Source organism: Branchiostoma belcheri, unplaced genomic scaffold (genome assembly GCF_001625305.1).
Source record: "Branchiostoma belcheri isolate BF01 breed outbred unplaced genomic scaffold, Haploidv18h27 scaffold2, whole genome shotgun sequence".
Classification (NCBI taxonomy): domain Eukaryota; kingdom Metazoa; phylum Chordata; class Leptocardii; order Amphioxiformes; family Branchiostomatidae; genus Branchiostoma; species Branchiostoma belcheri.
Window position 1 is genome coordinate 6,026,542 of NW_017803490.1, and position 16,657 is coordinate 6,043,198.

General features: G+C 39.0%; 1 protein-coding gene across 1 annotated transcript; it reads left to right on the top strand.

The window, feature by feature from the left end:
- Positions 1 to 36: 36 nt before the first annotated feature.
- Positions 37 to 16,367, top strand: LOC109468805 (nuclear receptor ROR-beta-like). Its single transcript, XM_019767145.1, has 10 exons — positions 37 to 203; positions 392 to 532; positions 7,018 to 7,103; positions 7,989 to 8,130; positions 10,736 to 11,002; positions 11,711 to 11,832; positions 12,393 to 12,525; positions 13,522 to 13,629; positions 14,125 to 14,235; positions 14,752 to 16,367. The coding sequence occupies exons 1-10, from the start codon at positions 158 to 160 to the stop codon at positions 15,060 to 15,062; spliced, it is 1,467 nt and encodes a 488-aa protein (XP_019622704.1). The 5' UTR covers positions 37 to 157; the 3' UTR covers positions 15,063 to 16,367.
- Positions 16,368 to 16,657: the final 290 nt, after the last annotated feature.

The window sequence follows — 16,657 nt, forward strand, 5'->3', positions numbered from 1 at the left end:
GTTTCAACAACCGCGTTGATGAACACAGTACAACTGATTAAGTACGGTATATATACATATTTGATATGGGGTAATTTTTAGGAACGATTTTGTGAAAATCTTGAAAAGAATCGGAAGATCACGTGACCAGCTGTTCTAATTTTAATCAGGCGATACCATGTTGCACCTAGCGCTGGGGGAGGCCTGCCAGCCTGTATATGCTGGTATGTCAGACAATATTTCTCACTTCTGTCGCCTTTAACTTGAAGTAAAACATATAAGACTTAGAAAACAATCTTCTTTTTGTTGTAGGAAGACGGAAATAGTGTGTGATATTGGAGCTGAAAGAATCTAAAAGGACAGACGCGAGTGTGACGTTGCTTGTAATATTCAAATTTTGTGTTGTGTCCAGGACGAGCTGCGGCCTTGAGACAGACTGATCAAGAAATTTTCCGCCTGCAGCCGCCGAAGTCCCCTTTTCCACTGCCGGAACAAAGTTCCGACTCCGAAGGAGCAAACTTGATCGTTATTCCGCCGAAAATGTCAAGCAAAGGTGAGTGTTTGGTGAGGATTTGTTAGTCGAACGAGAAGAGACGGTGAATGGTGAAAATTGTGGGCTTGGCCCAAGCAAGATGGCGCCGGTTCAAGGTTTTCTGCCGAGAAATGTGGGGCACTGTGTCAAGTTTTTCTGCAGTTTTGACACACAGTTTACCTCCGATCATCTTCACCACAACCCACACTAACTAGTCCACGGTGTATAGATGTGTAAAACGAGACGTAACGTGTTGGTTTTCGTAGTTTGGTGGGGAAATTTTGGGACACTGTCAAGGCTTGTGGGAGCGCTGACTGTGCGGTGTCGGTCTCCTACCGCGCAGCTACCATTGCTGCACAACTGGTGTGTGCTCACGTACAGGTGTCTGTGCTTCCCTGCCAGGTGCTGCAGGTGCACCTTTGCCTGGTCATTGCTATGATTATCATAATCATCTCAGCTTCCAGCTGCGAATCGGCTCGTTGTAGGTGGCAGCGGCGATCTCGGCAAATTTTGGCGGGGACTGCACTATAATATCTCGGCTCTCGTAGTACGCACCCGATCCGAGAAAAACAACAGTTTCTCCCATATTAGATTAACAGCGATGATCATAGAAAGTGTACTGCTACTGCTGTTTCTAACACTGTATTGTAGATATATTTACGGTGTATTAAGTGGAGTATAGTTTGTTTTGGCTAGGTTAGATTTGTTGATAACGACCGACCACGTAGACACACCCCCCGTATGTCCAGCTCTGTCCTTTTCCATTTCTCAAATAAAGGCAATAGTTAGATGTGTGCCGAGGCTAGTGCGAGCTAACTGCTGTTCAAATTATTTACCTACTGTCTGTGTGTACGGAATAATGTGGTTCTTAGGCCACACTAGTTTGATGTTTTGTCCCTGGATTCAGACTTTTTATTTCTGGTTTCTTATTTCGGAAAAATCTAAACAAGATCACCACTGATCACCACGAATCAACACCAAAAAATGATCATATTTTGCCACCAACAGATAAAAATCATTGTCTTTCTAGTTTTCTTTCTTTAATCAGTATGTACAATGTTGTGAATTCATTGTATGAAATGTTGACCTGGCTGGTATGTTGACTTGGTGGCTCCTGTGGCAGCATTTGAGTCAGGGTGCAAGATTGAAAAATAGTTTTTTCTGCATACCTGCACTGGTGCAGGAATTTAATCATGCAAAAATTACCTGCAACAGACAATTTATACATGCACTACTCTGCTGTAGATTTTATTACAAATCTGCAAGTGTTGAAAACTGTGACTTGTGTATGGAAATCATTTCAATTAAAGCTTTTCACGGCTATTACAAACAATACACACAACAAAAATCCATAGGTACACTTTTGTGCCAGTGCAGTTTAGTTTGAGGCAGATATCAGAAAAGCTTTCACATCTCCAATTTCTTTGCACAAATTTGCATATGCATGTAGTTTTTCGAGTCCTTTTGGGTGTTTTCTAATGTACTTTCCAGTACTAGATTAGAAATTTAAATGGAAACAGCATTTTTTTCAGAAGTATTACAGTATTTTAGCTTTGACCACATCACATCTTGAAAGTGTTGCTCATTATCCAGTGAATAAGTGTACAATAAGTTATGACTTAAAATTAAAACAGACCTGGACATAGTATTCAGAATACTCAAGACAAGGTATGCATGCAATATAAAGGTTCTGGAAATTGATACGCTTTTGCTATATCGTACACTGTAAGCTCAAAAGAAAGGTACGTTTCACTTTGAAATTAATTCCCATACTAAATGTGAATCAATTGCTTTATCTATGTAACTTTCTTCCCAGAATTCTATCTTTCTTCCTAGAATTTATTCAAATTGAGTAATAGAAGGATTCTGAGCTAATTCAAGCTAGGTTTTCTTACACCTGTGACATTTGTTTTCATGTATGTGGATACACACTGATGTACAGCTGGCCTTTTAAGCTTATTGGTTAACCAACCTAACACTTTAGTAACAGTTTTGTTACAGCAAACTGAACATGCACCTGGTAGACTATTGTATAAAGGTGTGAATAAGACCCCTACTAGTAATTATGTGACCTCTTCTGGGCTGTTTGTATGGAAAATAATGGTTACAATGGTACCATAACACAACAGTTTTCAAGGTATTACAATATAGATTTTTCAAGAAACAACAGTTGCATAGCCACCTATGGAATCAACAAAAACATTCAGGTTTCTCACAAGTTATGTAATAATTGAGCAAAGCAACAGTTTTAATACACTAGGGAAAATGGGTTCATGTCTGGGTCATATCAAATTAACATTATGCAAATAGCAACTGCAGTTTCAACTATTGTCTTTTGAAATTTGATGGTCTGTAAAACTGCATATATTATATGGATGCCAAGGGGGTCCAAGTATATGGCTTATGATCCATTAAAAAACTTGTAAAGTCTTCGTAACCAACTGATTTTTCAAATAGTTTGGTTTAAATTTGACCAAACAATTTGTTGAACTTTATTAAATTGTTACATGGTCTGATCCACAAGAGTTGTGGGTGGCTAAGATTACAACTACAAGATTGGGAATTTTGCAGGTCATGTTGGACCATGATATAGGATTAAAGATGATTAGAAGAAGGTGGATGGATTAACCAGCATGAGATTAGATAAGTAATCATGGATATACACAAAACAAGCCCAGTGGTTGTGACTTTAACTGTTAGTCGGTAAAACTGGTAAACATACATGGTAGTAACTGATCTTGCACAGCCACTGTATTCTTCTAACATGTCTAGTTTTAGTAGAAATAGTATAGAACTTGAGAAAAGCTTAATCCAAAACTGAAATGTTACTGGCATTCTTTTTCCCTTGAATTCTCAGCACCAGTGGTTTTCTGGGTTGTTGTGCCCACCTGTATCTGTAGTTGATTTTTGTCAGTATTACTCTGCAAACCCTGAGGCTTGTGGAGAACCTGGGTATAATTATCCTGTGGTCAGACTCAGTAGTTTGATAGGGTCTGGCCATAATGACCAAATAGCCACAAGGAGTTACAAGTGGTAGCTTTGGTATCACTTCAACCAAATCTGGCTTTCGAATTTCGCGATAACAGGATGGCAGCAGCGTTTTCTACTCTGTAAAGAGGAATTTAATGGTCGTACAAAGGTGTTTTCTTGATATGAGAAAAATTTTGCCTGGTAGCTTTAGTGCATGTGTAAAGCCAAAGTGCTGGGTTCAAGGTAATAAGCATGTAATATAGCTTGGGACAGTCAGTCACACAAAAAGATTGAAGGAAAAAGGCCTGTTTCAAATGGAAAAGATGGAGCATAAAAGAAATCATTCCTTATGTTATAATCACGCTTGTGTCTTCGTGATCCTGACAAATTGACAAATCTCATTTCAGCATACTATACATAGGAATCAGTCTTAAAAAGCTAAAACAGCTAGAGCCAGTGCTTATAAATTCACCGTTATTGATGATATTATAGGGAAAAACTGTTCGTCAAAAAAGTGGGCCTTTGTGGGACAATAGAAAGGTGCACTTTCTATTGTTCATTTATCTATTATTTGGATCATTATCACATGATTATTCACTGTTTGGTAAACCCTCCTTCTACCATTTGAGATTATTCTTTGTTCGGAACCTACAATGATATACCAGATACATGTATAATGATACAGATCTAATAAACCAATTACATATTTTTAAATAGCCTTCTGACATTTTCAAAAAACTAGTAGTACATAGACAATGCATTTTGTGTTGCATTGTAGTTTCATGCATATTTTTGGCTTATTATTTTGATTTTATTGTGGTGCATCTGCACCTTAATAGTGCAGGTAAAATTGGAGCTGTGCATGTATTTCTGATGTCTACCTGCACCTAACCTGCACTGGTCCATGTACTGGGTATATGCAGGTTAGTGCAGGTAAAGTTGGAGTTGTGCAGGTATTTCTGATGTCTACCTGCACCTAACCTGCACTGGTCCATGTACTAGGTTTATATACATGTACATCTAGGTGTATTGTGGAGTTTTATCTGCTGAATTGACTGCTACCACCTGTAAAATGTAAAAGAAATAATGGCAATGGTTTCTGAACAGTTTTTATATCATCCATATTACCTACATTTCGAGTGGTTCAGGTACAGTTTTGTGTAGGTAATTTTCAATGTTACATGCACTAGTACAGGTACGCAGAAAAAAAAAAACTGTTTCAAGGCCTTTGTCTATTGTTATGGTTCTGATTGTAAATTGTAATGAAGTGTTTTTCAAAGCAACCTACAGGACAAACTGGTTTGCCCTTTTAGACTTGTGGCCATTGTTTGACTAATCCTATATATCATCTTGCCACTGTGGAATTCTCCTTCTGCATTGCCTTGGGCACAACCGACCTTTGTGTCTTTTCATCAGATTATGATTCAACACTCTTACATGGAGGTGAAATTTTGGTTAATGTGTAGCTGAATTACAACAACAACATCAAAACTATGTCACAAAAGTATTCAAATTTAACATGTAAATGAAATGGTAAGCTTCAAGATGCTTGAAAATGCAAACATTAGTTGTAAAATTTTGTCAATCTTACATTTGCAAAATCCACCACAGTTTGCTAAATCATCTGTCTTTTCTGTATTCTAAAAAAATTCTTGTTTGAGTTCAAACTATCCATTTTATCCAGGAAATATTGACTACTAAATGTTTGTAACATCAGCAAATTCTAACCATTCTATCCAGGAAATATTGACTACTAAATGTAGTATCAGCAAATTTTGAGAGACAGAAGCCATATTGACCAAGTCTTTCTATAAATCAATGGTATGTTCTACCTTGTAAACTGCCAACCTGCTCCAAAAATTCAATCGGCAGTACTAATTGATCCAAATCCAACACCAAACACCATTTATATCTTGTGTTTTAGCATAAAAATCTAATAGAAAATACATATATTTTTGATGGCGTTGTGTATTGTTGTAGTAAATGACTAGTCGCTCATGTAATCATTAAAGTTTTAATTTCTATTACTAGACAAAAGCCAGAACCACACAAATACCTGGCAAGATATCTGACACAATCAGTGTAATACAAGAACAGTGTCAGATGTTTAGGTTTAATTTGGTCAGCATTTTGGTATTTCGTGTTGCAGTCAACTTAAAGAAATTGTTTTCTGAGCAGGTAACATAAAACTGTTTTGAAAGACCTGAAAATTTGTTATGCCAGTTGCTTTTGGTGGCAATTTGAATTGTTAATAATGGATTTGGCAAAAATGTAGTAGATTCAGAAGTAAATTGCTCAATATTTTAGACTTGTAGGCACTGCATTTATTGATTCCTGCAGTAGGTAACAAATAAAGGTTTAAAAAAAAAGTGTAGTCAGGCTGAAACATATAAACAGCCTTTGAGACAGGATAACAAGCATTTTAACGGTATAGACGTATTGTTTGAATTCAAACTGTTGCAGCATCCCCTAAAGGCCTTGACCTCGAAAAGTGACCAACAATGGTCGTTGACAGTTCAGTAAATAATTTAGAAGAATCAAATTGACTAAAAAAATAAGTATTTCTTGTCTTGACACTTCTAATAAATGGTAAAACCCCCAAAATTTTTAAGAAAAACAAAGCTCTGAAGAGGAAGCATTTGGTATTGAAAAAAAAATAGATAAAAATTAAGATAAAAATTGAAACAATGAAACTCCTGTATTTTACTGTTTTGTTGTTAATGATCCCTCCAGTCATAAGGTACATGTAATCATAGACAAAGTACTACTAATTATAGCCTAAAGCAGGAAATATCACAAGGATTATATTGCAAGCCTTTACAAACAGGTGTTCTTGCCAGGTATGGTTGTTTTACATGCACAACAGAGCTGTGTTTGAAGTCCACCCTGCCTGTCCCAGCCCTAGCTACGTGTAACCGGCAGCGTGCAGCTTTGAATTTGCCTGGTTGCATAACAGCTGATCACGTGATTGGGGGCATTGACCAGCTGGCTCGTTGCCAAAGCCATTACCCTTCTCCTCTTACCAGCCTTTTACAGGTAGTCACGTCACAAGAGCAATGACCCTGAGAGGAGTCAGTGACAGTTCACAGCCCCTTCAGTCCAACTGGCTGAATAAACACTAAAACAGAGTCCTTTGTGTAGATTTAGTGAAACATCAGAGAGCGTAATTGAGCAAAGTTGTAGTCGCCCGGGGAGCGCATTAGCAAGCTTGGAATGGCACAGACTGGGCGGTTCACACGATCTGTGCATGAAAGAAAAAGGACTGACTTTGTAGTAGAATAATTCATTTAAAGGATTGCCTGTCTTTTAGGCTTATGAGCAGTGGATTGTGTATAATTTTATGAGTCAAATTGCATGCTGGGAGATGCAGGGCACTGTGGGTAATGGGGAAACATGAAAAAGTTGAAGTATTATACAATGTTTTGCCATTGTTCTTACATGTATGTTTGTACACAAAATGTACTTTTGAGTGTTAGAAATTTTGGAAAACAATAGCAAGCTCCCATTTTCTAACATGCAAATTGTTTTCCTTTCAGCACAAATTGAGACGATCCCATGTAAAATCTGTGGGGACAAGTCTTCTGGGATACACTATGGAGTCATTACTTGTGAGGGCTGCAAGGTAAGTGCAGGAATAACACCTTTAACCTTCTCCCTGCTGCCTAACTCTGTAATTCTGTACTATAACTAATATTGGTAATCAAACGGCTTATATGTATTTCAGTGTGGTAAAGGTTAATGTACATATTATGTCCTGCTTAGATGACACTGTAAAAGTTTTTGTTTTCTTTATTTGTAAACTCCCACCATACAGTAAAACAAAGCTGCAAATTGCAATTTGTATGACAATATTTTTATCTCTTATTCTTAACAATGGGTTGAAAGAAATCCCTTGAATATTACTATTAGTTGTAAGTACGTATTCCAGGTACCAGGACGTGTCAAAATGAAGCCTATAATTTTTAGCCCATAGTTTTGCCCACTCCTTTGTTACAGAAATTAGGAATGTCACAAGTCATTATGTACTTGTTGTGCATCTTATACAATACGGCCAGGATATCATATCAATCATTACATTATATGATAATGACAATGATGTTTATTGCATATTCATGCCCTTCCGGGCTAAATGCACTGGATGACATAACATATTGGATGATACTAGTACATAGGGAATTGTATAAGAAGAAAAACAAAACAAATGTTAAAACAGCTACTGTATACTATAATTCATCTTACTCTAAAGCGTACAATAGCTTACTAGTTTCTTCTCTCCTCTTGAGACATGCGTACACGAATTCACAGAGTTTCTCAATCACCAGGTGTTTAGACGATGACGTTATGTATGTGAACAGTTCGTCGTTTGTTAACTTTGTAAATCTCTGGCCCAGTTTAATAGTGTTAAAGAGAGAGATGCGTAGATCTCTATACAATGGGCATTATAGTGACATAGAAGCACTGATATTTATCTGACTTTATAGGTTTTTTGTGTTTCTCTTGTTTTCAGGGCTTCTTCAGACGGAGTCAACAGAACAACGCGGCCTACTCCTGTCCCCGGAACAAGAACTGCCAGATCGACCGGACCAACAGAAACCGCTGCCAGCACTGCAGACTGCAGAAATGCCTTGCCCTCGGCATGTCTAGAGATGGTGCGTATTGTTTTAATTTGCCCAGTACAAGGTTAGAGGGATCCTGGTAGCCTCTACCAGACACCGCGGATCGCTGGAAAAATAGTAGAAATTGGCCGAAATAAAGGGATAGTATACCAGAGATGATCCAGGGCCATAGAAGCTCTAATTTGTGACCCACGAGGTCCAGCGAGCGATCCGCGGTGCCTGGTAGAGGCTAGGATCCTGGGCCCTACTAGGGTTTGGGTTGGCGTGAGGAAGGGCATCCAGCCGTAAAAATCTTGCTCCAAAAAAAGACTTGCATTTGATGCAAGCACGTCTAACGCCTGTTTCAGGGTAAAAAGACGTTAAAATTGGATTTAAAAAAAGGCTAGGAGACCTCTTCTAGACAACAAATTCGTCTGCTAGACACCAAATTCATCTGTGTTCGTTTCCTGTTTCAGTCCTGAAAAAAAATATAGGGATGGTAGGTTAAAGGGATTTTCTTGTTTCTTCTGCCTTTTTTATAGACTTTGACAATCTCGAGTGATCCAACTTATACAGTACAGTTTAACAACTTAAAACTTGCATGAGGACACTTATATTTTCAATGTCAATGTTGGAAAACCAATTGTACAATTTCATCACACAGGTGTCAGATCATGGAGCTGGAAAAGGTTGATCAGCTCAAAAAATTTCTGTCCCTTGCAGGACCAAAAAGACTAGGGTTGGCAGTATTTTTAGGGTCGGTTCTTAAACATAACCAAGAATTATTTACTTTAACCCAAAGGCTGCATGTTGCAGTTTAATTGGAAACTGAAATGTATATGAGACAGATGTGTTTATGTTCTGACACAAACAGTGAAACATTGTTTGATATGTAAACTTTCAGCAGGAACTAGAAGTATAGAACATGCCTTCTCCAATTTCAAACCCTCGCATCAACAAGTTATTTTAGTGGTATCAACAAAACTGGAGGTTATATGTTAAAATGTTCATCTATGTAAATGTAAGGATAAGTTAGAGTTAGGAATTACCACCTTAACCTAAAACAGAAGTTGTTTTTCTAACAATTTGCAGTACAGTATAGAAATATAATGATAGGCAATACCAGTAGACAACTAGACTTATTTTCGGTGTTACCACAACAAGGAAAATTCTTTCTTTAGTATTAGTCATTTTTCACTGTAATAAGTCCATACGTGGAATTTCACTCTCTCAACTCTTTCTAAACAACCATATGCTTGTGATGTCTACCTGGGCCCACTCAAAAAAACATCTGGCTTCTTGCCGAAGTAAAAACACTTTCCGTACAGGCATATTTGCGGCATACACTGAAGATCTCAAATATTTCAAATGTTCTAACCAAATACTTCGCAAGCAGGTAGCCATAACTAGTTTGTTTTCATCTTTTAGCAGAAACTTTTGTAATCAAGGACTCCTTTTATATTCTTATTGATACCAAAATCCGCACACCGCAAATTAATTCCAAAGTACCAGTGCAAGTGTCTTTTTAAACATTTGGAAGGCGAGGTAAACACTTGAACAGGGTCTGTGCCTTGTAGTTTGTTTACCAAATGTACAGGTGGCTGTAAAGAATGATGGATGATGGCATTTCTGGTGAACTGAAAAGAGGCAAGCAGTTAGCCTGGATGCCAGACCCATAGCACACTGGACACAAAGTATCTCCCTGCTCACTGAGATACTTGTGTCCAGTGTGCTACGGGTCTGGCATCCAGGCTACAAGCAGTGGAATATCTGCCTCACAAGTTACAGGAAACTTAGGTTTATTTTATTGTCAGTGAATAGAAAAGTCAAAAGATCTCATTGCTCTGAGCAAAAAGCTCTTAGTACAAAGTATGTACAGTGGTTGTACACTAACCACAGACACAAAGCAACACCACATTACATGTATCCTGTGCTACTTGATAATTTCAGGCAATATTGTAGGAACTCTGTTGCTATGTTGGCTAGTAACCATATTGCTTTAGTGACTCCTGCAGTTCTGCAATGATCTCCCAGGTGTCACTTGTACATATAAGTATAGACTGTAGGGACATAATTTGATTTGGCTTTAACACATAGCCTAGGCTGAGTGTAAGAGGGATTTATGGCTTAGTTCAATGGGGATCCCCGGGTACCTTTTGTTGTATATTCACAGATTAGGCACTCTATGGGCTCCTTTGGGGTTTTCCAGACCATGCATGTAAGATAACACTTATAGCTCTCACTAAAACCACATTAGTGGTCCTTAAGTAGCCAGATTTGAAGGCCATACCACATACGTACATGACCTACATCTAGCGTCATCATACATTATGTATTAACAAAGTATGTTTACCCTCGCAGAAGGAGAACATGCTGTTTTTTGCTCTGTTTCTTCTTCTTCTCCAAACAAATAAGGTCAATGACCTGAACCAGGCATCTGTCACCATGGTGAGATTGGTGACTAGTATTAGGTTACATTATGTTGCAATTTTATAGCAGGAGGGATTTAGACTCCTGTCTGACCATATATATGAATGTGTTCGAGTAAGAATTAACAGAGCAGACCATATGCAATCATGCATTTGACTAGGAAAAATTAATATTACGTTTCTAGTTATGTTATAAGTATGGTGAAAGCTGTTTTTTTTTTCTATTCTAGCGGTGAAGTTTGGCCGAATGTCCAAGAAGCAAAGAGACACATTGTACATGGAGATCTTACGGCAACAGAAAGAGCAGGGCAAGACGAACGAGGCCGAGGCCACGTATATCCCCTCCCCCCCAGCCACAACAAAACCAGCATTCCCCTACGAGCCGCAGTACCCCCTGCCTGACACCTCCGCAGAAATACCCCCCAAGATGATCAAGCCCCCCAACAACGGGCTCTCCAACGGACTTGCTTACGCCATGATCACAGAGGGAGAAATATGTAAGTTTTTACATACCACTTTTAAGGCGCCACTAGAGTTGGTTATGTTAATGAGCCCGTGTGCTCTTAGCTTGTGTATCCCCCGTAGATTGTCCGACCACCATGATGTGAGCACGGTTGTAATAAAGCTCCTCGTCTGCACTTGTTGTCTCCGAGTTGTTCACGCGTCCTTGGTCACTAACTGGCGCTTTTTTTTCTGGAGAGCATGTAGAAGGGATAGTGCAGTGTTATAGTACAGAGTTTTAGGAAGTATGATGAAAAAGGGGGTATTCTAAGACTTCCCTAAGAATACAATTTATATCGTGTCAGAACTGGAAGAGGGTGGATATCATTTTGAATGTAATGTCCAAAATATGGAGTAGATAATATGTATATCTATTCATGACTGTCACCTCAGTGGAGTATAGGAGCAAATTTAAGTAAAAGTTGAGTCAGACATATGATGATATCTATATATACATTGTACATGTGGGACAGTACAAAAGAAAGTACCTGGACATAAAAATTCCTGCCAAAGTTTATAAATATATAGTCTCATCCTATTGTATACCACAGTAGCTTTGTTTACTAGATTTAATTCCAAATGTTGCTATATGTTTTATCACATACAATTGGAGAACGGTAAAGTTACAATTGAATCGCAGCATTTGGAAAGATGTTAAAGAAGGAAATAGCAATCATCTCCCTTTTTATATCTTCTACTTACAGTGCAGATCACATTTGACATCACAGAAGCCTACCAGAAAACTACAAAGTACACCATCAGTGACATCCAGTCCCTCTGGTCGGAGTATCATACAGAGTTAACGGCTCAGAAGTACCGCAGCATGGTAAGACATGGGAACATGGGAGGGGTTTTCCTCTACCATAAAACATAATATGACATGCAATATTCTGTTTGTGGTCTCAACGTTTTTTGTGTATGTGTCCTTAGACTTTAATTCATACGTTCAATGGTGTAAACTCTTACTGCATATGCTATAGATGCCTTCACCACAAGTCCACAATGTACAATATGTTATGAAATACCCTTTCTGTTTGTGGTATATTTTTTGTGTATATGGACTGAGTCTTTCATTCATAGCTTCAATGTACTGCACTGCAGTCAAACCTGTTCTAGTGCCCAAGTCTGCATAAAGACCACCTAGCATATGTAGTATTTGTAGCCACTTAATAATCATGTCTATGGAGGCTATTGTGAACATTTTCTTAGTCCTTCGAGTGCTCCCTGTTTCAACAATTTGTGCAAGGACAGAAGACTAGTATAATACTTCCATGTGTCTCTCTGGCTTTACATATTAATAGAACCAGACGTTTCAAATCTACAAGTGATTACAAACAGTAGGCATTGAAAACTATTTCTTCCAATAGTCTGTGTTTTTCCCCCTAGCCTCGGGTGGACTTTTGGAAGTTCTGTGCGGAGCAGATCACAGGCTGTATCCAGATGGTGGTGGAGTTCGCCAAGAACATCCCTGGATTCATGGACTTGTGTCAAAATGACCAGATTATCCTACTGAAGACAGGTTGGTATAGAGAGTCTGGTTGTGAACCAAAGGAAAGGTAATGCACTGTCTGTAAAATGTGTATCATGTCACCGTCCTGTGTAGTTCCAGATTGCTTAAGTTTGCTTTTCCTGGAGTCAGTTCTCTGGAGAGTACCATTGAATTTGATAGAGATGTTTAAAAGCATTAAAGAAGGAGGGCCCGAAATACCAGGTGAATATGCATCTTAGTGCAGGTTAAGTTAGAGCTATGCAGGTATTTCTGATATCTACCTGCACCTAACCTGCACTGGTCCATGTACTGGGTTTATATACAAATGTAGGCGTATGTGGATTTTTATTTGCTGCGTTGACTAACTGTTACCACCGATGAGGTCTAAAAGAAATAATGACAATGGTTTCTGAACAGTTTTTAGTATGATCAATACTTCCTAAGTTCTGGGGAATGCAAGAAAATTTGTTTGGTGCAGGTAATTTTCAATGTTACCTGCACCAGTGCATGTATGCAGAAAAGTATTTCAAGATCCGGGAATGTTTTTTAACGGCTGAAAACACAAACTGTTTCGAAGCACTGCCACTGGTTACTTTAAAAGCATTACACTTCACCTTAATTGAGGATGACTGCTTCACTTATTACTAGTGATGCATACCGGTTCACTGGACTTGGATCCGGACTTGTAAGAATGTTTAGGTTCAAGTAAAAAAAAACCTAAAAGTCAAGAACCGAGTCATGACTTATTACCATAAAAGACTGTAAATTGATTGCAAAATCTTTGCTGCAAAACGAAGAAAACATTGCCATCGGGCATCGTCAAGTACTGGCCTCCATGTTATGTGGCCAAAGTTTCACCCAAACAACACTGCAAGGTTGCCAACATGCAATTTTGTATATGCCATGGGTTTAGGTCTGGACTTACGAGTCCGGAACTGAACCTAAACCTCTGAAATTGAATCCGGACCTGAACCTAAAATTGGGTTTAGGTATGCAGCACTAGTTAATCCTTGTGTTTTTTTCCAGGCTGTTTTGAGAACTTGTTAGTGCGCATGAGCAGAGAAATCAACCCCAACACGAATGCAGTTCTGTTCGACGGGAAATTTGCAAGCATTGATTTCTTCTCCATACTCGGTAAGTGTATCATCAGGTTTTTTTTCACTTAATGCAGCGTATAGCAGTGTTTAAAAGTTGATTTGATTTATTGAAATTGTATAAACATGAGGGACAAAGGCAGCTATTGCTGGTGGTGTGTCCCACACATAGAAACAAAATACAGGACAGACAATACTCATTTTCACCTGAGTGAAGTGAGGAAAGTCGTTTTAAGTGCCTTTCCCAAGGGCACAAAATCAGTGGCATGTCAGGACTCGAACCCGGGACCTCTTGGTTCCGAGTAAAACACTCTGCAGTTACACCACATGACCCCACCCCAAAAGTTGGCAGCAGTGTTCTAGCCAGCATCTGTCTTTCCGTTATTTGACAGAATTTTGCTGCTCCAAGTCCCAAAAAGGGGAATGTGACATGATTTTTTTTTAAAGTCTGGAACTAGTTCCAGTGAACCTGTACACAGCACTAGGTAAGAAAAATTGCAGGATATTCCAGTGTTTTGTTGTGTGTGTTTTGCAGGTGTGAATGACCTGGTGTCGTCCATGTATGACCTGGGAAGGAGTGTGTGTCTGCTGAAGCTGACTGAACAGGAACTCGCCCTCTTCTGCGCTGTCGTCCTCGTGTCAGCAGGTAGGGATTCCAACTCTTAGGAATGCTTTAGGAATGATAAAAAGCCCTCCTTGATAGCATATCATAGCGTAGTATTGAATGAAGTATAAAATGATACAATTCAGGGCTCGTTCATTGCATGTAACCGAAAGTAAGTTGAAGAAGAATTTCTAAAACCAGTCAAACTCAAATTGCAAACCATTCTTGTGTTTGCTTCTCTGTTCTAAAGATACATGTTGTACAAGTAAATGTGTTCAAGCATAATGTATACATGTTGGAGAATTTGCATGCAGTTCTCTGGAAAGTTAACAGAGGGTGCTGATGCACAGCTGTTGTTCTTAAGCTTTTAATTGAAATGGGGAGGACTAGAATAAGCCCTAAGGCTTTTTTCTCCTCCAGCACATCCATTTTGTTTAGGTTGATTATTCTATATTCTGCTTTGTTCGATTAGTATATTCACATACTGTATTGTTTTCTTTTATATATGTGCAAATAAAAATAAACAAAACAACAACAAAAATTGTGTTGTCCCCCTAGACCGACCGGGCCTACGTGAGCCCATGGCAGTGGAGAAACTTCAGGAGAAGATAATCCAGGCTCTGAGGTACCAGGTGTCGCAGACCCACCCGGCCGAGCCTTCCTTCCTCGCCAAGATCCTGATGAAGATGCCCAACCTTCGCTCGGTGGCCGCTCGTCACATGGAGGAACTGGCCGCTCTGAAGATGCAGAGCCCCAGCCTCCCCGAGTTCCCTCCCCTGTACAAGGAACTGTTCATGCCCCCTGAACCAGTCCAGAACACGCTTGGTGGGGAACACGCACTTCACCCACACCACCACATGCTCGCATAGAAACTCTCGCTCGCGATAGTAGTACTTGGTATGCGGTAATTAAGCTCTTCATATAGCTTTAATGCTCTGTGTATATATATATTACAGTGATTTGTAACTTTGCTGAAAATAATCATGCTTTTTTCGCTTATAGTTTGCTTATATTAGGCTGATGTGCTACTATGGCGTCCGCCTTGGTTTTATTACCTTTAAATTGCTGATTGCTAGCAAGCTTAAGATAATCAGGCAACTGATTTAGTTGTTCTAGAGGCTTGATCAGGTGCTTTATACTACATGTACAGTCCTCAATTGTATATTCCCAGCACATTTTAACCCCTTTGTTCTCTGTTTGTTGTTAGAAATAGACCCACCACCGGGCAGGTATTGGGCCAGATGTTTACATCAAATCGTTCCAAACGCACAAGAACATATACAAGGAGCATGTCTCGTCTCCAGCCCATGGCAAGACATGCCCCTTCCTCAAACCTTGCTGCTCAGGGTATAGAGATCTAGTCCACAAGTTAAAAAACCGTCAAACCTCAAGATATTATAAGTGTAGCTCCCGATCCACAGTTTAACGTCAAGCCGCAGCTTGCCTCAAGTCCAGGTGAATTGTAGTGGTCATCATTATTACTACATGAATAATAGACAGTCTTGTTTGCACGCGCACAAATGACAGCAGTGAAAAAATAACTGACATATACACTGTATCATACATAAGAGAGTGTATACAAGTTTTCCTTTTTGCTGGCTGGTTTCAAATAGTCTTCTATTTTGCACTAACCCTACCTCAGTCTTGTGCGAAGCGGATCCATACAGGACCTACCAGGAAACCTCTCGAAGTCAGGAAAAGGAGGGGGTTGCTTCTCCACAGCTACAGAGTTCAGTTTCAGAGGGAAGCTCACAGCTCTGAAAATGACTCGGTAGTTGTCGGTGGAAGCAACGGTCCACAACGGAAAGAAGACCCACACTTGGGATGAGAAGATGACAACTTCTCGGAAGATATTCTCTGGAACACACACTCCAGAGTTTGCTGCTGTCACACGCACAATTATGACAGTGATATACTATAGAAATATACATAAGGTACATGTATGTATAGAATATATATTTGTGATGCATAAAGAGCCAACCAAAATAGGACCATTTGTTACCAGCATGCAACGTTAAAAATATGATAGAACTGCTGTCAGCTGTGCACTTGCATTCTGGTGGGACAAAAAAATCTTTGTTAATTTTATATATATATATAAAATATATAAATATATATTAATATGGATAAATGGGAGAGTGGATTTCGTTGTAATCAGTATACCAAATATGGCTTTTACAGGGTGACTGTATTGTGTGAATGAGAGTATGTGTTTTGAACTAGATGGTGATTTAGTATACAGTAACTGATGTTTTCTAACATCCACATGCGACTAGTTGTATTAATTCATAATTGTTTATACACCCGTCTCTTTTCCAGCTCTCTTTTTTTTATCGTTTTTAAGATGGTTATACTAAAGTATAGTAGCATGAGAAGAGTTACCGATTTTATCGCTTTTGATCATGAAATCCACTATTGGGCCGATTGCCTATCAGAAAACCAGGATCTCAAATTTTCAATAATG

Excerpts from the sequence above, each read along its gene's own strand:
- LOC109468805 (XM_019767145.1), top strand. The coding sequence starts at position 158 with ATGTTGCACCTAGCGCTGGGGGAGGCCTGCCAGCCTGTATATGCTG. Across the intron at positions 204-391 it reads CTGCCAGCCTGTATATGCTG|GACGAGCTGCGGCCTTGAGA; the intron begins GTATGTCAGACA and ends TGTTGTGTCCAG. Across the intron at positions 533-7,017 it reads GCCGAAAATGTCAAGCAAAG|CACAAATTGAGACGATCCCA; the intron begins GTGAGTGTTTGG and ends TTTTCCTTTCAG.